At 36.7% G+C, this 27,648-nt stretch overlaps 1 protein-coding gene across 3 annotated transcripts in view; it reads right to left on the bottom strand.

Annotated features, from left to right (window-relative positions):
* Window positions 1-27,648, bottom strand: part of LOC133521576 (serine/threonine-protein kinase NLK) — a 144,010-nt gene that overhangs the window by 34,178 nt on the left and 82,184 nt on the right. For all 3 annotated transcript variants that reach the window (XR_009799916.1, XM_061856611.1, XM_061856610.1), the window contains exons 2-3: window positions 18,903-19,032; window positions 17,449-17,504 (exon numbers count right to left, since the gene is read on the bottom strand). Coding sequence is in view for 2 of the 3 variants with exons in the window: in XM_061856611.1 (XP_061712595.1) it covers window positions 17,449-17,504; window positions 18,903-19,032 (186 nt within the window). In the remaining variant the exon portion in view is untranslated. The remainder of the gene's footprint in view (window positions 1-17,448; window positions 17,505-18,902; window positions 19,033-27,648) is intronic.

Below are 27,648 nucleotides of genomic sequence, written 5' to 3'. Positions count from 1 at the left end.
GTATAACTTTTACAAATATAGATAATTTTCTAAAATTCGCGTTCAAAAATTTATCTTTTAGAGTCTTAGTTGTGTTATATTTTAAAGACATAACTTTTTGTTCAGCTGTTATAGAATGGTAGATACTTATAAAGCGTTATTTGATCCGCTACTTTGGATGCTGACTGTACGTTCGAGCGATGTAAACATGGCCGCTGGAAATATGTCCGCAACATTTGTTGGTGAACAAAAACCGACTAAATTATCTTACCAAGTCAAATATTACCCTCATAATAGAAGCGGAACTTACAATTTAAATGATAAAAGGTTTATTTAGTGATCTTGCAAGGCTTTATTTGATTGTTTAAATTGCTTTTACACGAAATGAAGATATTAGGCCCGGCAACGTATGCTGAAAAAAGTTTTAGAGGGAAAGCTTGAACCATTCTTGACTTCGTAACTTTATTTAGACTAAATAAACTATTATTCGATTAGTTCGTGTCAACCACAATGACGGGCAGATTTGTCAAATCTGACCTTTAAAAACAAGACCATACGAGTCAAGGCACGCGTCGTTGTGAATGACACGATCTATTGGGACCGTGCGAAGTGCGTGGTGGGGGTAAGTAAAGCGATCCCAGCGCATAAGGTGGTAAAATTTTTAACTAATTGCGGATAGCGTCTTTAACATTTCGTACGATTATATGGCTCGAAATGAAACTTTGATTTACGATTACTCCTGAAATATTCATTTAAATTGTATGGTGTAAGGGACCATTGTAATCTGTATGAAATGCTTAATATAACTAACGTATTTATTTTGATAATTGTTAATAATGTATCCATGTAAATAGCTTTGCAAATGCCACATATTACGTGATCTTTTTATAGAAGTTAAGAATGGATATAGTAAGTTATCCTTAAAAGATAGACATTTCACATCGCGGACTTTTTTGTAGATCTATGAATGAGAAACAACCCCACCATACATTGTGTTGTTATAGCTCAAACGGATTAGGCAGCGTTTTCGATTAAAGCTCTTAGCCAGCGTGATTTTTTCCGACAACATCGTTATATTTCAAACAATTTGCACAAAACCTTAACAAGTTATATACCTAAGCCTTCCTCAAGAATCACTCTATTGATAGATGAAAGTCGTATGAAAATCCGTTCAGTAGTTTTTAGTTTTGGAGTAGTTTTATAAGATGTAGTGAATTGACGTTTTCCCCTAGAATTGCGGACACTAGGTTGCGTGACAGTCGTGCACGCTCCCAATAAATCGGTACAGCGGTTTATGCATGAAGAGTTAAAAAAAGGATATTGTTTAAAGTTTGTATGTTTTGGCTTCGAAATGGTGTCAATGTGATACCATAAATGTATTCCACTCCCGATTTATACGAAGCTTCACTGATGTAGATATCAAGATAAAATTGAGAGCCCCAAATAAACTTTTAAAAGAGGATTTCTTGAAAACTATTAAAGATATCGAAAAACTTGAGCAAATTAAAATTTTTGCAAATTTAATCAGCTTACGTTTTGTGTAAGTAATCATGTCGCTAAGACGCAAAGTTTCCAAGATATAAACTAGTACAAACAAAGTTACGGAGTCAAAAATTGTGTCCAATCCAAGCATTTCCCTCTATACCTTCTTGTTGCTTGGCCAACTTACAATTAGTAAGGGTTTTAATACATGTCACATATAAATAGTTTCCAAAACCTAATAAGGTAGGTACCTTCTCAAGTTAGGATTTTAACTCCTACAAACAGGGATTTCCGACATCTGGAACCGTCCTAGTGCAAAAAAGCAGCATAAAAAGCGATTTCGATTGAGGAGCCGCAATACGTTGGCGTTTACGTTTAGGTATCTAAAGCGTAGCGCGCCTCGGGCAGCCTTCCAAGATGTCATCGAGACGGAGCCACGCCAGCACCGACCTCTAGAGCCTCCGCGCCAACGAGCCTCTCGGCCGCCCCGTGCCAAGTGCCACGGTCTAAACCCTGCTCGCTTCCCATCTAAAATTATGACTGAATATTCAAAAGATTTATATCTGCTGCTTACGTTTATTGCTAGCCTCGTTACACATTTTCAAAAGTACGTTTCAACTGCAGACATCCTTATTTATATTGACTGTTATTGCATAAATAAAGAGACGCAGTGCACTTAATAGCAATGTCGTGTACCTACTGGAGCGGACATGAGAAACGGCTATGCCCTTAAGAAATCCTTGGCATAAAGTCCGTCTGTTTGCAAGGCGCAAAGTCACGGATTATACGATTAGTATCGTAAACAATTGCCAAGTGGGTTCGAACTTGGCCTAATTACGTTGTTTATAATGATTACAAAGGGAAAGTGAATCAAACAACAATTTTAACGGTCTAACTATGCGGAATTCCCTTGCGTCATAACGTATAAACAAGCTGCAATCACAAACTAAATAACGCCAACGAGTAACCTATACGTCTCTAGTGGATTTCGAAGAGCAATATTACCAGGAGTAATCATAACCAAAATACACTGATAATAGAAAAATATTGTAAACAATACAAGGCCATTTGATCCTGACATTTAGTTTTCGTTGCGTTTGCGGCGGGCATACGACGCACATGGCGCCATAGACCCAGGGGGTGGAGCAATTAAATGCCGCTCTCACAGCTAGGGACGCAAGCACTAACAAAGAAGGTCAATCAGAATTGGACGCACTGGTCCGGATTATAAACAAACGAGGAACTTGCCTAAAAAAATATTATAAAAAGTTTATATCGAACTTCTCCGAAGAGTATTTGTAAACATTATAATGTAGCTGCTATCGTTAAAAAAGTTTCGCGTAACGACGTTGTATAAGAAAATTCAAAAGACGCGTAAGAATAACTTGAAAGGCAGAAAAATACGTTAATGAGCCCCGATTAGGGACTAAGTGAGTGAAACTTTAGCGGGAACGTTAGTGAATCGGTTGGACGAATAACAAAAAAGTAATGATAAACAGAAGGGTACAAATTTAATCTAGGGTTTAGCCAGGGCTCAAGTTCCCGGGAGGCGGCCCGGCGCGGGCGTTAGCGAAATTGCCAGAATACATTAACGGAAAGGGTCGCCGCACCCCACACCGCCTATCTCAAGAGCCTGCACCGTAAGCTACGAACTAAGCTCTTGCCGAATCACAAATGCCAGTCACATATATTTTTGCCGTTGAAATTAATAAATCGATCGACTATTCGACAAACGAGTCACGTCTCGCATAGATTGGACAAGCGATATATGGAACCAGCGAAACATAAATAAGCTGAATACATAATAGTGATAAAAGGCGTAATAACGCACTGAGTTATCTCATTAAAAGGACTTAATGAAGTCGTGGAATAACATAAAGGGCTTATTTACGATGAGATTATTTTACCTTAAACGTTGACTTGGAAAATAAAAACCAAGGTTTAATGTTTCACAACAGCCATACCATTACGTTAAGAACATAATATAACGTCATTTTTCGCATGCTTTGTCGGTAATTGCATTGTTACGAACCTTTAGTGAGATATTACGCTGGTTTTAATCTCGTGATCAACTGTTTGTGCCAAATTTCAAGTACGCTCCTATTATCTTTTACTGCTAAAGCTAGTGGCTATGAGAGCTTGGTTGATTAACCTTTTGTTGGTTTACCAAAACAAACATCTATATATACCGTGAATAAACAATAATTTGTTGTGCTGGCGTCTGGTTTTAGTTGTAACACTCGTATTACAAGATTTACAAGGCATATCTATGAAGAAATCTGTTTCAAGTTAGACTTTACCGCGTGTAGCACAGATAGAGCGTTATTTACGGGCGTCAAACTTTATTGCTTTCTGCACTTTTTACTGCTTTTAATATCGCTGGCGACATTTTTGAACTTTTGTCCGGCGACGTGTACAAAGGTGAGACTGTTTTGACCTGTATTCATCACGAGAGGCAGTTTCTTATAGAAGATAATAAAAAGCAGAAGACATACATAAATAATGACACGGCGATGGATCATAAACATAAAACGTATTCCTTTTACGACTCGACCTGGAGTTGCTCGACTTTCGTCGGATAGGTATGTCTGAACTAACCTCGCTGTTATTTGATTGATGCAAATATGGAAATACATTTGTCTGATTAAAGCTCTTTAAAGAAATATTACTGAGCGAAAATAGACACCGACTGAATACATTATAGCTAGCTAAAGTTACGGAGCACGTTTCGTGGTCGCAAATATTTACGTGCGGGATAGACGCAAATTTTTGGACGACTTTGGCAGCAGAAAAGTTGAGCCAAACTTGTAAAAGTTACCGTGGCGACATCCGTAAGGAAAATAGGCTAGGTATATTGCGAATGTTTTCCGCACATCAAAATACTCATTTCGAATAGGATTATTTTAGTATTTCATAAATTAGAACTCGTGTCATGCCAACATAAGCCCTTATCATATAAATACGCAATAAATTAATGCCGCGACACACACGACTTCCCGTGTTATGTTTCCACGTATAAAAGTAACATTGTATGTGTTAGATACAGACCTATGATTCCAAACGCTTGCCAGACTTACTAATCTCGATTTCATAGGCCTACTGGGATTACTGGATCAACGAAAACGAACAATCTTCCGCGCTCAGTAACAACTACAAGCACAGTGTCTCCGTAGATGCATCGTGACTAAATCATGACATATGACGTGTCGAGATGGTGCCTCGTAATAAAACGAGTGATCGACAGCGGGTGAAGAATGTCGTGTAATGACAAATCGTAAAGCGATCGCGTATAGACACATGGAGTGCAGTCTATAAAAGGCTTTACAGAGCTATTAAATCCATCCTGGATTAGAATAAGGAAGCTGCGAGTTTATGTGAATTTGTTCAAGCATTTACAACTAGCATCTGACTAGAATGTTTAAGTCTCGTGATACATACATGGAAATGATTTTATATGATACATTGCCAGATTTGCCAGCACAAGGCAATTTATTAATTTGTAAATTCTGTGTAGGGACAAACTGGAATACCACGCATAATGTATTCATGTAATCAAAAAAATGTAAACAACATGCGTGATCCTAGTGGAACCTCTAATAAAATCGGCGTTGAAATATGGATTTTTCTATTCTATCATTAAGCCACTGTTTAATATAAAATGATTGTCGACATCTAACACATACGTTACAAGACATAGAATAATAAAACCCAAGCAATTTGAATAGGTATAAAAGTGAATAGGTAAAAAAGCATTAGTGTGCAATATAGGCACGGCAGGGCATAATTAAAGCGCACCGGGCGTACTTAACGGCCGGGGTCGCTGGCATCACATAAACGGATCTCATGCGAGCAATAAATACAACATCCACATGCGACTACTCGATATTTGCAACATAATAAAACACTGCATTGGCTAGTATAAATCGACTACCGGTATGCGGTCTGCTGTTCGGAATTAATGTTTCATTGCATTTTTTGTACACATTTTAATCAGCGTAAATAAGCAATAATATGTGTAATATATAATTTACTTTGCTAAGGAACCTTCGTCTCAGAATATGAAACCTTTATTTATTTATTTATTTATTTAATCTTTATTGCACAAAAGAAAACCTTATAGTACAAAAGGTGGACTTAATGCCATGAGGCATTCTCTACCAGTCAACCTTTAGGCAAAGCAGAGATTGTGGGCGGTGCTACTTTAACAACAACAACCAAATATAATACAATAACATACCATACATACATAATATATACATACATAAATATACATACTTATATTTCTTATAATATATACATAAATAACGACAAAACATATAGAGCTTACCCATACACTTTATGTGCTTTGGTATTCGAGAGCTAGGGACTAATTTATCTATATGTTTTATGTCAAAGAGTACATTTTATAACACACCACTCAATCATTATTGTAATGAATAGCAGATAAAGTATCTCAATACATATGTTGATAATGAACTATTTATTACAATTATTATGAGTCAAAAAAGTGTATTTATTGAAAAACAGCAAGTGTGACTTTTATATAAACTATTTCGTCGTTTTATAAATTGTTACGAATAGAATTACGTTCGCGACTAAGAAAACAAAAACAAAGGGCTAACACATAAATCAAACCATTCGCAGTTGCAAAATGCGGAGCGAGACGAATCAAAAAAATACGACATAAAAAATAATCTTTTAAAATAAGTAACTGAAATACATAATAGAACTTTAATGACAAATGAGATCTTACTAGAGTAACGCACGATTTATAGTTTTATGTACGACCTTTTAAATTAATTTTCCAACAGGCTTATTGATTGTGAATATTGAATATTAGCAAGTCATGCGCTGTGTCGGTCTGAATATACCCACAACTCTTTATAGAAACGGTTGCCGCGCGAAAATAAAACTTAATTGTTATCTATGCGTAGCTAACCACGTTCAGTGTTTTTTGCGGTTTACAGCTTGAACAAATGCGGTAAAGCGACCGAAAAAACTCATCTCTTGTAAATAAATTTCAATTTGGAGCTGAAAAATAAATTGGGAGAACCTTGTTTCCAACAAATACGTTCTACTTAAAGTCGCTTAAACGTGATTAACACCCTCAGTTCACAAGTTTAATGAAATATGTTTATGATTTGAACAAAGAGCCATCAACTTGAGCCGTAATTTTTATTTGTAAGCACTTTACAGTGCGTCGTGTGACGTTCATCATAAAGACATAGTAGGTGAATCACGGCCACCCGCCACGAGTGTTTAATGTTTTTCGGTGAGATGCATCCCGTGCGACGAATTTCACTCTGGAGACAAGGTCGTGATGCATAAATGTGTATGTAATTGTGTTTTAAGCTATTGCATAGCTTCTATCGCGGGCCTTGAGCGCGGGGACCGAATCCAGAAATTCCGTAACGAAAAAACCTCACGCTCCCCACTTCGTCTAACGTCGTTTCAGTTCGGCAGTCTTCGACACGGCGTTGTGTGCGTGCGATTAGACGTATTGTACTACTCAGAGACTTGTCATACGCTTCGCTTGACAGACAGATGAAGTGTGCGAAAGGGAAGCCATCACGTATATGAACAAGCCACGAGTGTGAAAGAGGCAGACTACATATGAGAAAACGTAACCATTTTTTGAATTCGAAGGCGGCCGAGGCGGCCAAAATCATATTGCCGTATTTTTTAACGTTAAAAATATACGAGAATCAAAATCAAAAATAAATATTAAGTAATTTAGTGAAGATGGTGTCATGTTGTGTGCCGGATTGTTGTGTTTCAGGGCCAAAAAACCCAGGGAAATACTCATTTCACAGGTAATTACGTATACGGTATCGTAGCGAAATTTTCGTAACGATATTATATCAAATTAACAGCATAAAAAGTGTAAAAAGCCAATTTATACAGTTCATTATAAGTTTTTCTTCAATTGTGTGTTAATATTTCATGATATTAGTCAATAATTTAGAATATTTTGTGTAAAAACCTAAACTGTTACTTTACGCTAGGGCTTGACAAAATGTTCATATGACTGTATCGATAACTTGTCGGTATATTAGTATGTATGGAATTAGTTGTTCACAAGACATCATTAAGATATTAACCTTTATAACCGACGTAAAATAATAACGATTGTTATAATACCTTTTTTGAAGATGCACATGTTCAGCGATAAATTTAAACTTCACTTTCCAACACATTACTTACATTTTAACCACTTTTCCACGGCTTTGCCGCTAACACAAGGAAACACAAGACAGCGTATACACACCCAACCCAACTTGTCAGGCGGAAAAGGCGCGAATTTCAAATTTTCTTTGGTAAGTCAACTATTTGCGCCTACTGTTAACACTTAGCATGTGTTTGTGTTAACGACATTGCACATGTTACACCACTCACACCCGCATACGACAGAAACCTGCTTTATCAACGCGAGTCACCTGCTTTACCGACAGCGCCGGGTTCCATAATGCTTGATCGGACTACGTTAGTAATTTAGTCAAGTAAAAACGAAAAAACGTAAAAAGAGCGTACCTGGGTCGCCTAGCAGGACGTCCTATCGGACGCCCTAGGTATCGCTGGAGCGACATGGTGGAGGCGGATCTGCGCGAGCTTCGAGTCGACAATTGGCGAGAGGTCGCACAGGACCGAGAAAAGTGGCGCTGTCTTGTGTCGGAGGCCAAGTCTCATTTTGGGTCGCTGAGCCAACGGAGTAAGTAGTAAGTAAGTAAACGTCCCAGAACACCAAACCAGATGAGAAAAATAAAAAATCGCAATGAGTGGCGATACGATTTTAAGTCGACACGAGTTTCGAATTAACTATTCGCAAATGTATTACAATACATATGGCCCTTAAAATGTTCGATATAGTTACGTAATGTGCTAATTATCGCACTAGTGCGGTAAAGTAGCTCCATATGTACTGTAAAATAAGTAACAATATATATTTGACCATTGTGACACATGTGTACCTATATATTTGACCATTTTGATGCTGACTGAAACGACTGTAACTGTAGCCTCGGTTATCACTATCAGTATTGTTATTTACTATGCGTCCGCTGTAAAAGAAAATTAAAGGTACTAAAGGCGCTAATAAGGTCTAATAGTAGTAATAATACTCATACCTATTACATTTTTTATAAAAACAAACACATTTGAAAAAGTAGTCGATAAAGCAGTTAAACATCGATAGATTATTAATATGTTGTAACATGACATCACTATTTTTGTTCGCACATAGACAATTTACGCACACACTTGCATTTCATTTTTGGTCACACTTTTGAAGTTTGACAGTCGTTCTATACTATCCTATTTCTATGGTACTACTCTACGAAACTCGCACGAATCGAGACGAGCTGCTCCGAAATCGGACAAATACATAAGCAGCTGTTTATAGTAATCTGTATGTATCATTGATGTACGTAATAGGGGTAGATGAGGTACCAGGCGGTCGATCGTGAGCCACAAAATATAGGTTCCGGGACCTATATTGAATTAGTCGTATGGGTGACGCTGAAGTGTCAACATTGTCATCAAATTCGATAAAATATTGCCAAAGAATGCCGTGTTGCGCCTTTTTCCAGTGCTTCAATAGCTCCAAGCACAAAAACAAAGCTCACGGTATCACTTTTCATTCGCAAGTACTATTATAACATTTGAAAACATATTTTTTCTAAATAAAATTAAAAATTTCCTTGTTATTGAGTGAGCGCGACAGCTAAATAATGCATTACCCATGTGAGAAACACGTTTATCCGAGTGTCAAGTAGGCATGCCCGCTTCATGCAGTGCATGCATGCCCGAGTCAGCAATTTTTTTTATAAATAATGCAACTTTTTAAATCATGTGCTCCTATTCCTTGAAACTATAGAATGTAACCGGTTTTTATTTTAATATACTTACGAATAACCGGTTGTTAACCAAAAATCCAGTTTTTCTGATAGTATTGTTAAAACAATATCTTGCATTAACTTGAAACCCAAATATCGGGAATAGTCCATCAAAAATTACTAAATAGTACTTGTACAACAATAGGAAAACTATGGACAACATTTTTAACGAGAGCTCGGATTTACAATTTTAATATGCGAGTTATAGTGTAGTTTTAAGATGTATTTATGTATGTTGAAAACTGTGTAAAAAATATTTAGAACAGATATTAGATCAATCAAATTTAACCTTTTATCATAAACAAAAGAAATAAATAATAATCATCTCTATTTGTCAAGTAAAATGTATGATGACTGGTCTGGCCTAGTGGGCAGTGACCCTGCCTATAAAGCCGATGGTCCCGTCCCGGGTTCAAAGTTCTAATGATGGAATCCATGAAGAATTGAGGGAACACTTAAAATCTTATAGGTACACATATAGTGATTTTTGTATTGTTTGTCTACAAATTGAGCATTTTCATCCAAAAACTGGCAATTAGTGTAGTGGAACTGCTGATGATAAACAGAACGAAACTCCCTAACTACGTATTTACCGTTTGAGTATTTGTATTAATTTGTCCTCTTTGTAGAGCAACTAAGGTGATGAAAATGAAAACGATGAAAATCAGAACGAATACTTTAAATTGAACATTCTAATGTAAGGGCACGCTGCCGTCTCAAATCGAGAAAAGTGGGACATTGCTAATTTCGCCTTCGATAGGGAATGATTTAAAAAAATATAACTTCAAAATCAGTATTAACGTTAAAAAAATGAAAACTATAATGTTTAGAGAAAAAACTTTCACTTATTTCTATTTTAAAACGAGCTGCAGCTGTGGAAATGCCTAGCGATTGAATTGTGAAAATTAAAAATGATGCTCGGTTTCGTTTTTGATGAAAAATTTTTTTCTCCATACATTATAATTTTCCTTTTTATACCGCCCTCTCCGCATATTTTTTTTAATTTTATAGATAAACTATCGGTTTTACATATAAAATACATACAGTTTTACATATTTTATTTAATGTGTTAGCGAAAAAAAATTGTTTTCCATAAAATAAATAAAGTGCCTATTTATTTTAATTTCGTATATTTTTTATAAATATTTGTTTCCTGACGCTACCTAATAAAGACCGCCGCGCCGTTGAAGGCGCTTATTCCCATGACTTACAACTTGTCCAATATAAGTGAATCCGTATACGTATCGTAACTATGAATAAACAAGGTTCACACTTTTATATTGGTTATCTTGAGTCGTGCGCTCGGTGAACGATTGGAATATATAAATACCAGGAGTAACTACGAATTACCAGTGTTTACATTATCTCTAGTCAAGCGTACTTGTCTTTTCCGAAAAACCATCAGAAGTGAAACCTCGAGATCCCTATCAACTGAGATCATATCGTTATACTGGTTTACTGGTGGTTGGTTATGGTGGTATTAATATCAAAGAAAAAGAAATACTGCATAAATAAAATAAATAAATAATTATAATTGCATAAGTTGATACAAAATGCTATGCAATAGCTTTACCGCGGCAGTCCCCGAGTGCCACACGTCTTTTTTTTGTTTTAAAGGAAGTAAGGTCAGAGACAGAAGTCACTGAAACATTAATCTTATGCAGGATACTGCAGAAGACATATAAAATAAAATAAACACCAATACTAGCATGAAATTACTCTACGTATTGGTGAATTAGCATTATGTTAATAAGCAGAAAATTAAAAACACATATACTATTCCAATATTTCCTCGTTGATAAGTAATGCCACATCCGTTATGTGCTCGATTTTTGATTAACAAATAGTTACCTAGCGACCAAGTACATAATGTATTATTTAATTTGATTAAAATCGCGCAGATACCGGATTTGGCATTCTCAACGACGATTTCCTGTTAACCCTGTACTTGTTAATTCGTTTGTGTCTCCCGATTGCCAAACCATTCCATATCTTTGCAAGTCAGAATTGAAGCCACAACAACATTATTGCAAATTGGAGCGTTTTGAGTGTCACAACGTGATTTTATTACGTTGTTTCAAAGTAAATTTTAATTGTAGGTATAAACCGCGTGCCGGGTACGCGTGCTCAGGTCGGTCACCCAGCAAGTAATCTTACAAACCTTATTGTGGCGTAATTTACTACTAAGTATAAACAGACTTAAATGTACTGACTTTAACCAACACAAATCGATTTCTTGGTAATCATATTTTACGGCTACTAAAGAAGGAATGTAGGTATATAAAGGAAGATGCTTGACTTTGTAACTTAGGTAAATGAAGCACATCGACAAAAAGAGAAAGGACGAGTTTCGCAAAAGGCACGAACGCAAAAACCACCAGACAGTACAAAAGAAGGAATCTAGGCAATGACCAGTATTTTCCAACTGTTTTCACTAACGTGGACACAATAAGTTGACCATTAGTAGACCTTATTCGAACGAGATAAAATCCACGATCAATTAATGACGTTGCTGTTCGTAGACACAGTGGTTACGATGGCGAGTGCATCGGTCTACGGCCGGTGTCCGCGCAGAGCACGGGCGTGACGCGGCGAGGTTAAATCGGGCCATGCGGCCCACGCCGGCCACTAATTAGGAAGCGCACGCGCAAGGGCGCTGCACCGCGCACGATGCGCGAACTAGCCCTGCCTGGAACAAAGACACGAATTGCGCGGAACAAAAGAAACGCGCAATCAAACAAAAGAAATGTCCGTAGAACAAAAGCAGTTTAGAAAGACAAAGGCGTTGTGTAGAATTATGTTTTGTTAAGGAGCTTGACGAGCGAGAACAAACGAATGCCGAAGATTACTGTTACTGCGCTGGTAGCTATGGAAGTGCGTATGAATGCGCTTACTGAAATATGAGAACTTTTTTTACCTTTACCTACGCAACAAGATTGTTTGCGAATATATTACAATTACAACAACTATAAGTCAATCCGAGTTAAGCAAAAACATTTACTAGCAATAGCAAACTTATAACATCCCCCTTAGCCTGTCTGAGGTGTTGAAGGTAGTGATCGAAAGATTTCAATTTAAACGCAGTTGGTCAGTTAAGAAGTACCATATCAGAAGGTCCAATCGGGACCTTAAAGCAATATAGGTATGTTTCTTTTATCTAGATATTATGTGAAAATTCTGCTCGATAGAATATCGGGAAAATATATGTCGATACTTCGAGAAGAGGCACTCGCTAAAAGTGCTTAGTCGATTTACGCCATCGCCACGGAAAGATTCGAGCTGCCAATTTTCCTTTTCTTCCCTTTGTTTTCCAACTGGTGCATTGTTACTGAAAGAGGGATTCATTACGAATTCCTCCCTTCGACTTGTCGTTTTTTAAGTTGGCAACCAATTTACTTTTACACATACGTCAGTCAAACATCAAACATAAGTACGTGGGTTATTTACAGTTGTAGGTGTATTGTAAGGCTTCAATCCAACTTCAAGTCTTTATAGGTTTGGCTGATTCATTGTAGCTCAAGTAAATTGCGTAAACACGCAAACAGAACGTTTCAATGGCCACTCAAAGAGACATTAACTCCTCTAATAATATTTCATCACCATAACACTGTATAGAGAAACAGGTAAACACAATAACTTTGTAGATAATCTTGTAAAGACGACAAAGTGCATACGTTTCCATGCATATGCGTCGTGTAACTTCAAATGAAAAGCGGCTATCTCTCGTGCGTATAAGGGTATGCAAACTTGCAGCTTAAGCGCCGGAAACATATTTAAAGCCATATAAATCGAAAGACAAACCACAGATAGCGAGCCACAAAGGATAGTTTCACACAAATGTTATAAATATTACTTTAGAACGCAGAATGAGTCATTGCAAGCGTCAAGAATGCCGCACAAAGGGGGGAATGGCACTACTGCATTTTATTTGGCGGAAGCACTTAGTTCTATTTCGGTGGACGGCTGATGGGAAAGCGAGGTGTAAACAAATCATCGGAGCGGTTAATCGGTTTATTACTAGGCAGTGATGATGCTTCAATTAGTATCGACTTAATTACTTAGCTGATTAGCAAATTATAGCAGAATTACTTAAATGCTTTTTGATCTTATTGCATGGTTGTGGTAAAATAAATACACAAATAAAGAAAATAAGTCAATTTCCAGGATTATATTGGACGAGACGCAGTCTAAAATAATATTTGAAAGCGATCTCCCTATTTTTTGTCTAGTTTACATCAGTGATAAGGTGATAAGTAGGTATTATGATATAATTTGAAACAATCAACTTATTGTTTGCATTGCACAAGCAACCAACTCGATTGTATATTTGAAAGATGCCGACTGCTATTCTTCAGCGGCATTCCAAAAAGTGTGGTGTACTGTATTTTGATCCGGTGTCTACTTCACTTAGGAAACTTTTAGAGCCTTGCCTCGTCGCTTCGTCGGAAACTTGCGGTATTTTTCTTTCACCTACCTCACAACATTCGTCCATCAAGGCGTTATGGAATATTATATTTTGCCTGTTGAACTTTCATAATTGATTTTGTTTGCCTTATATGCGTAGCGAAGAAAATGGGAAGTAATTTCTTTCGCACAATGATCGAGATTGCGAAGGAATGAATGGAGCACGTTCTCATTATTTTTTTTACTGCTGTTTATCATTGATTCACGTGATAGCTACGCAACTTCATTATTGCTTATTGTTTGTTAACAGGAATGTCGATATTTGCTGTACTAGACATAATCGGTTCCTTTCATCATTCTTGATTAAAATACCTCTTGTAAAGTATTGTATCCGCGTGTTGTAAATAAATACTTAATCTAATTCCTCTTTCACAATACCAGACAGTACGACAATGGTGGTAGTTACTGTCAAGGTATTTGCTACTAGCTATTAGTCAATTTTTGGTTTAACTAGGAAGATTTTTTTAAATTAATAGATTAGTATTTGGTGGTGATTGTGTATCGTAATATTTGCAATATGCAAAATTATATAATCATAATGTCACTAAACTCACAAAGGCTGTACTGGCATCGATTATGTAAAACCAGAAAACAAATTAAAATTAATACCATTTCTCACTATAAACGGGTACTGAATATGAATAGGTATGTACTTGAAAGAAAACTCGTTCCTAATAAAGAAGTCAACATAAAATAAATATAGATTACATTCCTTCACGGCAATTTAAGGAGCCGAATTCGAAGGAAATACACGTCCACAGTGGACTCGATCGGGAATACTTTACCAAAAGCTCCGCCATTACTCATAAAGGTCTCTCAATAAATATTCAATTCGATGAATTTCTTAAGATCCTAGTCTCGAGCAGCCTTTGTCGCCGGTCTCGTTTTACTTCGTAAAGCCAGAGAGGAAAGAGTACCATTCGAATTTCAATAAAAGTTGCTGGGGAATAAATTGTCGGGATCAGGACATGGGCAGCGAGATATTGTGTTCGGGGCCAGCTGACGCTCGCCGCGGCAGCCGGAGGATGCCAAATAATTAATATTATTAATTGAAGCACCTATACAATGGGTGGAGCGCGTGAAATAAAAGGGAACGAACAGCAGCGGAGGCCAAGTCAATCAATCAGGAGCTCCAGTCGACGAGCGTATTAGGGAGTTCATTCATTATTGGTATTGAAAAATCAGGAGCAAGTTAACAAAATCACCACTGAATTATAAAAGTGTGTTGTCCTTTACACTACACAGAATTGTAAAAAAAGTAGTAGTATAAAGTGACCAGTCTTTACGAACGCAAGAATTGCATGCTTCACAAATAGTGGCGTAGAAGTACGATAATCTCAAAAAAAACTGCGAGAAACCAATCCATCACCTTCGTTATAAAACGAAAATAAATTCTAACAAGCTATAAATCTTATCAAGTAATTTCAACAGACATCCGATGCTCTACGCGCGATATAAATCGAGGCCGTATCGGAATTATGACAAAATTGGTCGAACTGAAGACCAGGTGAAAATCCACGCCAGAAACTTGAGCCCATCTAAGCGTTACAGCTATTTGGATTGACAGCGTGAAATAGAACTTGGCTATTTTAGCCGGGCGCTAAATCATTAATCTCTGCTATATTGTGATATCCGGGCGATCATAAATTTTGACGCTAAAATATGATTCCAAAACTGCTGAAGCTTGACAATTATGACGGCGATGCGGCAAATTTCTTATAACGTAGATATAATTTAGAGGTATGTTAGATGAGCATGTTTAAAAGTCCTATAACGAACATTAAAAAAGTCTCAACATTGTTTTATGTACGTAGTATGCTCTATTCAATCATATTTGTGCAGTAGACTTGACAATCTTAGCATTTTGTTAACAAACACACGTACATAACAATGTACGGATGGAACATAGCATAAATTCCACGCTTGTAGATGCAGGTAACTACATACATATGAATTTAGATACAAGCATGTCGAGTAGAGAAGTTTCTTCATATGGGGAACTTTTAAGCAACAGACATACCTACACTATTATGTACAATGTATACAAACACAATAAAGTTCGTAATTAGTTTCCGCAATTTAGAAACCATATAACTTTAAGCGTGAGTGAAAATGTAGTATAGACAAGTAGTCGAATGAATCTATAGGTAGGTACTTAAATTTAAGTTTCAATAAGGTATTTTATGGCACAATGAGTATTGAGTGATACAAGGTGTCCCGGGAATGGTGGTTTCAATTGTTTGGTTTCAACGGCACTGGTTGGTTTTCAGAAAGAAATTATCTTATAAAATAATTTATTGTTATTTCAATTTTAGGAGACCGAGATAAAATGGTATCGTTAGTGGTCGTGGAGTACCTAAAGGTATATAAATCAGCATCATAAACTTGTGTTTGTAGATTAGAACTTTATGGCGTGGAGACAGGGTTCCTAAATGCAGGCTAGTCAGTTAGAACTTTAGTTATCAATCTGGGAATAGTTGCTTTAATTACTTGATATTCGGTTGAGTAGGTTTAAAAATTAATATCCCAATCGCTTCGCAATCGATACAAATAAATAAATTATTAATCCATTTAGATTCTGTGCGGAAAGAGATGAGTCATAAGGCTTGTACCGAAAAAAAAACTGTAAATTTCAGACGGCTGTAATTTTGTTACTATAACTACAACTTGCTTACCGCGATAATAAGTCTTATTATTATATTATATATTCCAATATAAATAATTCTGGTGTATGCTGTGCGACGTTACAACGGTAAACGGTAAAAAATTGGTCTTTTTCCAAATAGCACGAAAATTTGTGACATCCTATATGCTTGATTTAGAAACATTTAAAATACCTCGAAGTTTCGTGCATTTTTTATTAAACAACTAATTTAGTATGTCTCTTGAACAGAGGCCTCGAAACGGGAACCTCTAGGAACAAGTGACCCATCAGAAAAATTGTTAATAGAATTTGCGAAAACGAAGCATGCCTGTCATATTTACCGTCAAAACTGGGGGTACATATGCGGCTAAAGAGGAAGGAACTACGACAAAAATCAGTTCAGTTCTTCTTACGAAGGTTAGGATAGGTAAAGAAACCGAATATTTACGTCATTTAATTCTAGGCCTAGTCGAAATGCATACAATTTCCTTCGTAATAATATCGCATTTGGTAATTGACGAAGAGCAGAGTAAGAGCACTAAACGTCCTGCAGTGCCGTTCTCTCAACTATAATTGGGCTCAAATCAAAAGGGTATTAAAATAGAAGAATGAAATAGTCAAAAACCATTAACAATTCCAGCAAGTGAATTAATGACTTCCTTTTTTAAATTATCTTCTTATAGGCTGACCATGCTATTCCTGTATGGCGGTTTAAGAGATAAAATAATATGTCACTGCCAAGTCAATGCAAACTCAGCGTGGTCGGAGTATATGCACTTTTAGAAAAACTTTACGTTGTTAGGTAGGTTGTGCGACCTTACGAGGCCATAATAATCAAAGACCTTGCATCGTTTAACCTCGTTAGTTTTCGTAGTACACATTGGAAAACGTAGTCTCACGTGGCACGCACAGAGCACCGGTAAGCGAGCTACGGGCATGCGTCACCCTCGCCCGCTGCGGCTGACACCCGTTTAACGAAAAGGATACATTTCTTGGAAGAAGTCTAGCGTGGGCGGCTGAAGGATGTCTAACGCCGATAGTACCTGAAAATAAAATTTTGTTAAGCTGGGGAACGTTTCTCGTAATTCAATTTCGTAGAGTGTGAGCCTAATACGTTTTTTAATAGCTTCACATTCTTTGTTTCATTTGTGAAGTACAAAAATGTCTAGATTAAATTCAGCAACAGATAGTATTTTAATTTTATGAAAATACGTAAATGCCCGTAGTTAGTAATACGATTGGTATTTCAATTTGTATTTTTTTTTCGACCAACTCTATATGCATTCTGAATAGCGAAACTTGTCTGATAGTCTTGGTGGTGGGAAGTGTTATCAAAAGTTGTTGGTTTATGCATCTCTAACAAAGTCGTATGTTACCTACATAGATACTGTGTACAATTATATGAAACCCTATACTTGATAAAATTTTGTCAAGGAAATGATAATGATGTCTACTATCAGGCTATACTTTATCTAAATACAGTCATAACACGCTGATCGGTAGCAGGAATATGACGAAATTTGCAATAACGCGGCAGTGTGACATGTTATTAGCGGCCGACATACTCGCGACACGGACATAATGCTGCTTGCTATCGGATCCGACCCCCCATTTTGATGAAAATCCCGGGTTTGTCTAATATCTGAAAATTATAATTACTATAAAGCTGTACTTCATCTAAATGCAGTCATAACACGATGATTGGTTAGCAGGAACGTGATGAAATTTGCAAATGTGTTGTTGTTCTTGTTGTTTGTAAACGCTAAGCCAGCGCGGCAGTGTGACATGTTATTAGCGTCCGTCATACTCGCGATACGGACATAATGCTCGCTATCGGATCCGATCCCCCATTTCGATGCAAATCCCGTGTTTGTACGCGGCGACAAATGCACACGCCGCCAACAAAGCAACGGTCGATGGAACTCATTGAAATTTAATAAATTATCATGCACGCTTGCAACGTAATTGCATTGTTAGTTGAAATTTATTGAATTTCTTTAAAAGTCATTTTCATAAATAAACAATTGTTTAAATTGCCAATTTTAATGCGACAGAGAGATTATCGTTTATAATTATAGAAATTATTGAAGTATGTAGTATTGAATTAAATGCTAAGTGGAAAGTTTTTGTTTAATGAAAATCTTTTTTAATCGTATGAAAATGCCGCATACGAATACTTACACTTAAACACTTTCCTTAGTCATGCAATTCAGTATAGTAGTCCAGTATTTTTATCTCTCATTAGAATAGGCACAAACATTATTAAGAACATAATAAGCCATTATTCTACATGTTCCCGTAGTACAGCTAAGCTATGCCAAGAATAAGCCTTACATAGTTAAGCCATAGTTATACTGATTTGCCGCTAAAGTCAGTTATGTATTAGATATCATGGACAGGTAGGTATTCTGTACTAATTGTAACGTTTTTGGAAAACTTACGTTTTCATGTTTGAAGAAACACAGCATCTTGAGCTCGCGAAAGACGCGCTTGGAGGAGACGAGCGACTGGAAAACGTTGGGCAGCTTCTTCAATGCCACGCGCCGGCCGTCGCGCGGGTCCGTCACCGCCCTGCAACAAACAAACATACATTTAACAATGGTAACATAAAATGAGATTATGACAGCCTAATATAATAACAGCCCAATACTCGTAGCTTGAATGGCCCAAATTACCAGTTATTGATATAAAAAAGGGGCCCGAAGTTTTAAAAACAAATGTTTCACGTGTTTTGTTTTCTCTAAAATGTACGAAAGTCTCAAATAATACAAATTAAAAATGTGTCTTTGTCTAGAAAAAACGGGTCTTCGGGCAAGATGTCGAAACAAATATATAACGAAAGATGAAAATGCCGAGTGCATAGACAGTAAGTAATACAGTAATGCACAGTTCTGCTCTGTTCACAGCACAAATCAACTTTCCACATAATGATGACAAATGTTTGTACGTCTTTATTTAACCCCAACGTTAAATAAACGTCTGACTGTATTGTACGTTACAATTGAAAAATACTTGACCTCTTGGTCTCTGCCTAGTACTATTCGGCGATAGACGGAAGGACAAACAAACAGCGGCAACAGACTACCATTTTTTATTCTTTGGTACCTCTCAAAACACTCATCGTTCGCACACTTACAAAAAGCTTTTCAAATAGGCTTAGTTTGTATTCACAGCAATACATTTTCGCGTGAAGTGTATTATCGCCGAAGACTAGTCTAACTCAAGCACTATAGTTCCGGAAAGTTATGTTTCATGTTTAATAATAATAATAAACGGCTGAGCTTAGGGGTTGCTTAGCAGAGCTTGCACGAGTTAATAGTATCTACGAGCTTGTTTCAAATTAATATATGCACGTAAATAAAACAACGCCCGGTTCATAAGATTTGTGACGTTCACGAGTAAAGGTACCTTATGGCGGTTAATATTAGTATTGGAGCGTCGGTAATAATAGCGTAAGCGCCAACCACCATAAGGTACCTTCACTTGTAAAACGTCACATTTATTTATATATTTTAGTAAATGTTTTTAATTATGTTGACTAACTTTCGTCAGTAAATTGTGATTAGTAGAGAACCATGTCACCAAGCTAGGTTACACAGCGGCTCGATAGATTTAGATGTCTAGTTATCCCATATCTCATGAGTTTGACAACAACCTCAAACATAGTATTAGCTAGTAATTTGTTTCATCAGCTAAACTTTCGGTAGCAAAGCAGAATCCAAATTCTTATACCTATACATATGATAGATATCTTATCATAAACCTTGTTCGTGTTGTTTTGTCGCGTAGTAAGTAGTTAGAATATATTTTTTAAGTTAAGTTAGCGCACATTATTTTAACTAAAGAGGGCTATCATTTTCCTTCCGACGTTTTGAATCTAAACTGTGGACGTAATCCATGGCCTCAAGATTGACCGACGACGTCGGCAGGTAATTTTAATTATACGCTATCAAGTCCCGTTTACATTATTTTGATACTATCCATAATATTTACGTGAGGCATGCGGGCACATCGCACTACATAAAAGCGACTTAAGTAACTTAAGCTAATAATAATAATAACTTAATAGCTTTAGAGGCGAATAAATCGAGTGATCAATCAATGGAATTCAGACGCAGGTAAAAATAGTATGGAAAATTCTGAATTTAAAATGACGTGGACAGTTTCATGCCAATGCTCGACTTTTAGTTATTATTACCTGTGCCTCTCTCTATGCAATGGTGTGATACTTAATACATGCTAGGTAGCCGCGACCAGACATGCGGGGACTTGCCGAATGCCAATACATTAATGTTAACATTTTTTTTTTAGACATTATCAGCTCGGCATACTATGAGTCGCGCCATCACGCATGTCTGGTCGCGGTTTGACACAAAAACGTGTTGATCTCACGTCAGTAGTTGGACCATGTGTAATTTATGCAGCGTTCCGCTGATTTATCGCGATTTTAGGAAACCATGTTTCTAACTAAATTGAATTTGTTGAAAAAGTTTTCGCATTTAAGATTTATTGATATCGGTACGCTCAAGCGCCGTTAGCCCAGGAACTTGGAAATTGTATTTAAAAACAAATTAGCATATTTCTACCGTTAGCGAAACGAAGAGAAGTTATATACCAATTTGCTTCAGAGTCGCCGGCAGTCCGGGCTTAAAGATATTACAACATTATGATTCAAGACAGGTAGTATTTTATCTAAAAAAATCTTTTCCCTATCATACGAATACCAGCTTTACCAAATTTTCATTCGCCCGAAAATTTGAATGCAATTAGACGTTATAGCTGCAACGGATTAAAGCATTCAGATTACAGGTGCACAACAATTCAGGTGACAGTCAAAGTTTTACATTTTTGTTGTTTGCATCTTAAGTTTCCGAAGTAGGTGCAAATTTTCGATGTGCCTAATAATGCAATCGGCTCAGCGCTTTTCTAAACTTTCTGGATGTCCATAATTATATCGAGCTGACTGAACCTACTCGAACATCGACAGGACATAAGCGACATATGGGATTTATTTCTGATGTTTTCGTTTTTTTATGTTCAATCTATTCACGGCGGACACGTTACCAGAAACAGAAACTAACTGTTTTAACTTTTTCTGTTTTTCGCCTATAGATCTAACCATCGACGGCTAATATATGTAGAACGTTTTGTTTCGTCGGGCACTTAACTAAATTTTTCTCCGTTACACCCGGGACCGCAGCACTGACACTTAACGCCTGCCATCGTTCACTCCACACGGACTTCTAGCGGTATTTGACACCTCCATCCAGTGCCTGTTTTGTCTAGGTATGTATGTAGGCAGAGAACAGTGAATTCTCTTCAAGACCGAGAACACGGGAGTAATAGTCTGGCTAGTAAGTATAGTCTGGCAAACACAACTTGTCAGTCAGTAAGTAAGGAAAACTATACCCTTTCTTTTGGATGCTAGTACTAGTATTAGCGTAAGGCAACTGCAGTATGATTCTCTCTGTTTGAAATAAGGCAGTCCTGGGCCAAACTGTAGGTAAACATATGACCCACTACAGATATTTAATGTTTTATAAAAACAGCAATAAAATGCATTAGAGACATGTTTCCCGGCATGTTTGAAATCGGCTTGTTAGAAAGTTATTTAGAGCAGTATAAAAAATAACCAACTGAAACCTTAAATTTCGGAGTTCGCGGTGAACTCTCTATATCCTTTTGCCCATCCATGCTGTTTTTAAAGCGCAATAACTGTTAGTTTTGGATTATGGATGTATTTCAAATGACAATTCCTTGAATTTGATAATTACTAAGTATGCGTAATCCAAGAAATTTCTCAATGACGTCCGAGGGTTTCACAGTCTCTTAATAAAACCATTATAGATCGACTGTATTGTTTAAGTGCTTTTAAGTGTAGCCTTGTATATAGACGAGGCCCGTTAGGGCTGCCTTTGTTACAGATAACATGTATCGGGCGTGGATCGAGATAAGACTACGGATGCCCAGCGACCCTGCCAGACGACCCGGTACAATATCAAACCCGGCAGAGATTCTCTAAAGTGCATTATGGTGCTTTTTCAAACAAAGATTATGAGGCGAGAGATAATGCCCAAAAGCTGCATGTTATAACGGCATAATAAAAATTTACGGTTAATGAGTACCGTTTACAGATATTATTCTTGCATCTTTACGTTTTCGTAGACATTGCACGTGCTGTTTTTTACTAAGGTAATATATACCAAATATTCCGTTACTTTTTGTATAAAAATTATTTCATTAAAAAAAGTAGATAATAATATTCGTGCATATTAAGTAAACAAAATTAATATAATTGGAGCTAGGTTGACTTCATGCATAATTGCATGTTTACCTAATGTACCTATAGAGAATTTATCCTCTAAGGGCTCTCGAAATAATATTTTACAAGACAAATGCAAGTTCGATTTGTCAAAATAAATATTTAAAATACAATGGAATAGAAGGCATTTTTCTAGGTCTCTGTGCGGATAGAAAATATATTTTTCTCCAATATGCTTGGCCAGTCGTAGCTCAAAACCGGGATGAGTGGAAGAAGAGGGGGGGACGCCTTTGCCCTGCAGTGGGACACAATAGGCTCGTAATAATAGTAATAAATAATAAGGCGGTGATCTTGGACACGGCGCGGATAGTCCGGCGGTTCCTCTCTCTGCGGCCCTGACCACCGGCAGCTTGGGCCTTGCCCCGCTGCTGGCGGCACCCTAAATTAGGTTTTTTATAATGTGTTTATATCTTTTGTATTGTTTTGTAAGTGTTTTTATATTTTACTTTTATATACATATTGTAAAAAACCTAACGTAAGAAAAGAAAATGAAATGCTTGGAAATGTTCACCTTACTACAAACAAAAATAGTAGGTATATTTTTTTTAAGGATCTCATGCGTGCACATACAGCTTATATTGCACAATTATATTGAATGAACGAATATTAAATGGCAGAACAAGTTATGCATTTAATTGTTTTAAAAAATAATTAAAGAGGGATTTTTTTTGTCGTTTTTGATATGAAGATTCTATTTGAGTGCTGGTAGATGCTTAGGTAAATGTGACATTATCTATGACAAGGGACCTTATTGTCGATGGCGCTTACGTCGTACTGCGTAGATATGTCTCTTTTCATAGATAATGTCACAAATTATGATTAATAGCATAATAATAACTCAGCCTATATACGTCCCACTGTTGGGCAAAAACCTGGTCTCATGCGCGAGAGACCTTGGGCGATAGTCCCCACGGTAGCCCAATGTAGATTGGGGACTTCACATACACCTTTGAATTTCTTCGCAGATGTATGCAGGTTTCCTCACGACGTTTGCCGTAACCGAAAAGCTAGTGGTAAATATCAAATGATATTTCGTACATAAGTTCCGAAAAACTCATTGGTACGAGCCAGGATTTAAACCCGCGACCTCCGGATTGAAAGTCGGACGTCATATCCACTTGGTCACCACCAAAATTATGGTTATTTCACCTTATTTCCTCATGGAGAAAACCGTTGAAAATCGAAACTCATCCACGAATTGCCCTTTCCCGGCCTCTGCAATAATGTACTATTATCGCGCCTTAATCCCACACGTTTATTATCTAGGTTAAAAAAAGAACATGTTGTCAATGCGAATTTGTTAAACTGTTAGCTCATTTGCAAATGCCTTTTGCAAATGCAGAAATAAAATAAATGCATCTTGAAGGGCCCAAGTGGACATATTAATGGATTAAACGGGTTAACCTTTCTTAAACCAAAAGGAGCAAACGATTTAATTATAGTATTATCTTATAGGACATTAATGAATTTTGCTAAATGCCATTTTCAACAAGCGAGTAATACGAAATGACGGCAACAGGTAAAACTAGTCAGGCGATAAAGCTTTAGACGTAGATTCTGTGCAAACTGTCGTTGTTAAATATAAAACGGTTCTCCGGTATGGAGTATGGAATATAGATTCAAGTGTCGATTGAAAGTATTAAAACATTAACTGAAGACAATAAAGTTTACAAATGGCCATTTAAGTTTGATCTATGTATTTACAACGATCTCAATTATTACGTATATAAAAAGTAGAGCACGGACGGACAACTGTCCTACGACACGTGTAGCCAGCGACGTCGGTCGAAGTGCCTCAACGTTGCCGGACTTCGCTCGACAATCGTCCCTAGTCTATTCGTGGCTTTATAGAACTATTTCTTTGCACCCGTTTTTATTTTAAAGCGATTTCATAATAAACCCGATTGATTTTATGCATAAGCAAAATACGTCGTTAGTTGTGGATTCAAAGTTATTTAACAGTACCTTTCCATGATTTATTTTCTTTGGTACTTATTCCATATATTTTTTCGTGCGGTTTTATTTACCTATGCTAATACATTTATAACTGTAAATTACACAATCATAAAGATACAATTTTAAGTGACTTACCATTGATTATGTCATTATAATAACAAACGAGATTTATCCAGTAGGTATCAAATAATGAGTTTATCTAATACCCCTTAGGCGGATATAACTCCCGGCTATAAGGTTATTAATATAGTGCACGAATACATAACAAATCATCAAATACACTCAAATCATATGACGCAACTGGCTATGACGGATCACCTGTATTTGGCAGGACAACGATAATCCGAGATCAACGTCTTTCATTAGTAATGAATAATAATGATTACTACCCAAAATAGCCAGGTTATGTAATATCAGTTTACCTAGTTGTTAGAGTATTCAATGTTATGGAATATCTTAAGACTGATTCTAGATATATATATGCTTTTCTCACATTATACCTACAAATAGAGCTTCCTTAGTTTGTCATACATATATACACACACCTATATTGCGGCAGGGTAAGTTCATAAGTAGACATAAAGCAAATTATATTAAATTGATAAAATTTAAGACTACCTAGACACCTAGAGGATTATAGATCAATTAAAATAATGGATGCATGGCGAGACTGCGCGTAAAATCGCACATAATATGCCGATCGCAAATGCGATACATGATTGCGATAACCAACGCCAATTCTGTATATTATTTATATTCAGAATGTTTGGTTATTCAACTTGTATAAACTTATCGCATATAATTTAAAACATTTCCTGCTATTGTTTGCGAAACATGGACATGCCGAATCGAACCCATCCACATGTTTATAAGCAGATGTTTCTTTTCGAACAAATAGAACTGCCTGCCAGCCTTAGACGGCGTACGTGTAAGGTGCGTGGTACAGGAGGTACATAAATACATTACATACATTTTCGTAGTAAAACTTAAATTACATACAGAAATATATATATTACAAAAAAAGACTAAAACATATTGAAATTGTTTACCACGAAATGTGCTCGCCTCATCATAATGCTGACCAGGTCAGCGCTGATCTTCCGGCGAGACCATCGTTAATCAGGTGCATTGAATTAAACCGCCAATATTTTTATCTTTAAAAAACGTACCCAGAAAGTCTTTTGATTATCAGTACTAATTCTCTTTGTTTTCAATTATTTCAAACTTAATCTATCTATCGTCTCTAGGTACTTGTGCGGTATTAACAAACTAAGCCTGATGTTAGCATTCAGTAATTTAGTTAGATAAACAAATGTTATTATAAAAAGTTTAATACTGTTGTGCCTGGGCGAGGTAATTTATTATTACATGGGCTCGGTAGCGCTGGGTTTTATAGCAGGGAAGTTGTGTATGGTCTAAGAATGAATGCATTTTATAATCAGTGTTTATAATAATTCCATTCTTAACTCATTGATACTAAAAACTTAGTTATACTTTCTACATTTCTTCTAGATTGATTCCGAGAACGTCGAATTTGAACTTAAAGAGATAATCTTGTATTTATACTTTTAATTAAACTGTCAGCTTTATTAGTGTTTCATTTATTGCTTACATCTTTTTCTAAAATATATTAATGAAATACTAATCTATGTATACACAGTATCAAATAGCTTCTCCACTAATTAGTTATCTCCACTTAATAGTTTATACAGTATGAACATTTTCTATTAACGAATTCAATTTCATATGTAAAAACCACGGGACGTTAATTGTTATTCATTAACAGTTGTAACTAGCTAGAATAATTTGATCGACCAAACCTTGCATGTCGTTACATAGCATATAATTAGTGGTTGGTGTGGGTATTTAGCGCGCCCTTAGCACGATGTTACTGGACCATAACGGTGGTTCATGCTCATGCTCGCCTCGGCGCCTTCGTAAAAAAATAGTGTGTTAGTTAAACATAAGCGCTTAGCACAGGAATATTGCGCTCTCGTGTGTGTAACTGTGTAACCAGCCAATGAACGCCGGCAACTCCACTGGGAAACACTGTTCCTGTCGGATAACGAGACGGAGGCGAGTCATCTACGTCAAACCAGTAATGTGATATCCGATCAAGAAATAGGGGTTAGGGGTGTCTAATCTTGACGTTACACTAACGTATTTATTGTGTAGGTGGCATAAGTCACGTCGACCAGTTGTTACCCGATACAAAATCTTAAATGTTGTTTTAACAATATTTGATGGCATCGAGCGTCCAAAATTGCAACCTAGCAGGATTTTTCCATACATTTGAACGACAACATTGATATTTTAGCGACTCGTAAGACAATAGTTTAGTAGTTTTTAAAAGTCCGAGAACAGCACTGCGAACAATTTCTAGCGTGCACTAGGGGATGGAATAGCAGGCCCTATAGTTTGGGCAACTGAGAAAGTTGGGAATTTAAACAACTAGCGTGGTTAAAGTTTTGGCAGTGATACATTGGGTGAATGAATGTTTTTTTAGGAAGGCATAACGGCTGCTTTATGCAGCATAGCGTGACTAGACCGTGGTATCCGGCGGCAGAATATGTAGTTTATCCTATTGCCAACAGTTTAATGCGAAACACTGCATGTATGCCATTTATTTGTATACTAGTTTTGCATGCATCTACGTAGAAATTAAATCAAACTTTTAAGCTTCTACCTACATTTCACAAAATATCTAGGGGGAAAATCTATTGTAAGTTTCCACGCCCAGACTCGAACATCTATACAAAATGCTATCTAAACGGTGCAGAGGATCAGACATTAAATGTAACAGACGTGTGTGTGTTGCATGACGTCACGCGAAGTCACGCACACAGCGCCATGTTATAACAATAATTTCTTTTTTCTATATTTTGGGTATCATTCGGCTCAACTAAAAT

Source organism: Cydia pomonella, chromosome 9 (assembly GCF_033807575.1).
Source record: "Cydia pomonella isolate Wapato2018A chromosome 9, ilCydPomo1, whole genome shotgun sequence".
In the NCBI taxonomy this organism is placed as follows: Eukaryota; Metazoa; Arthropoda; class Insecta; order Lepidoptera; family Tortricidae; genus Cydia; species Cydia pomonella.
The sequence above is the reverse complement of the archived record's forward strand: the minus strand, read 5'-3'. Positions and strand labels throughout refer to the sequence as shown.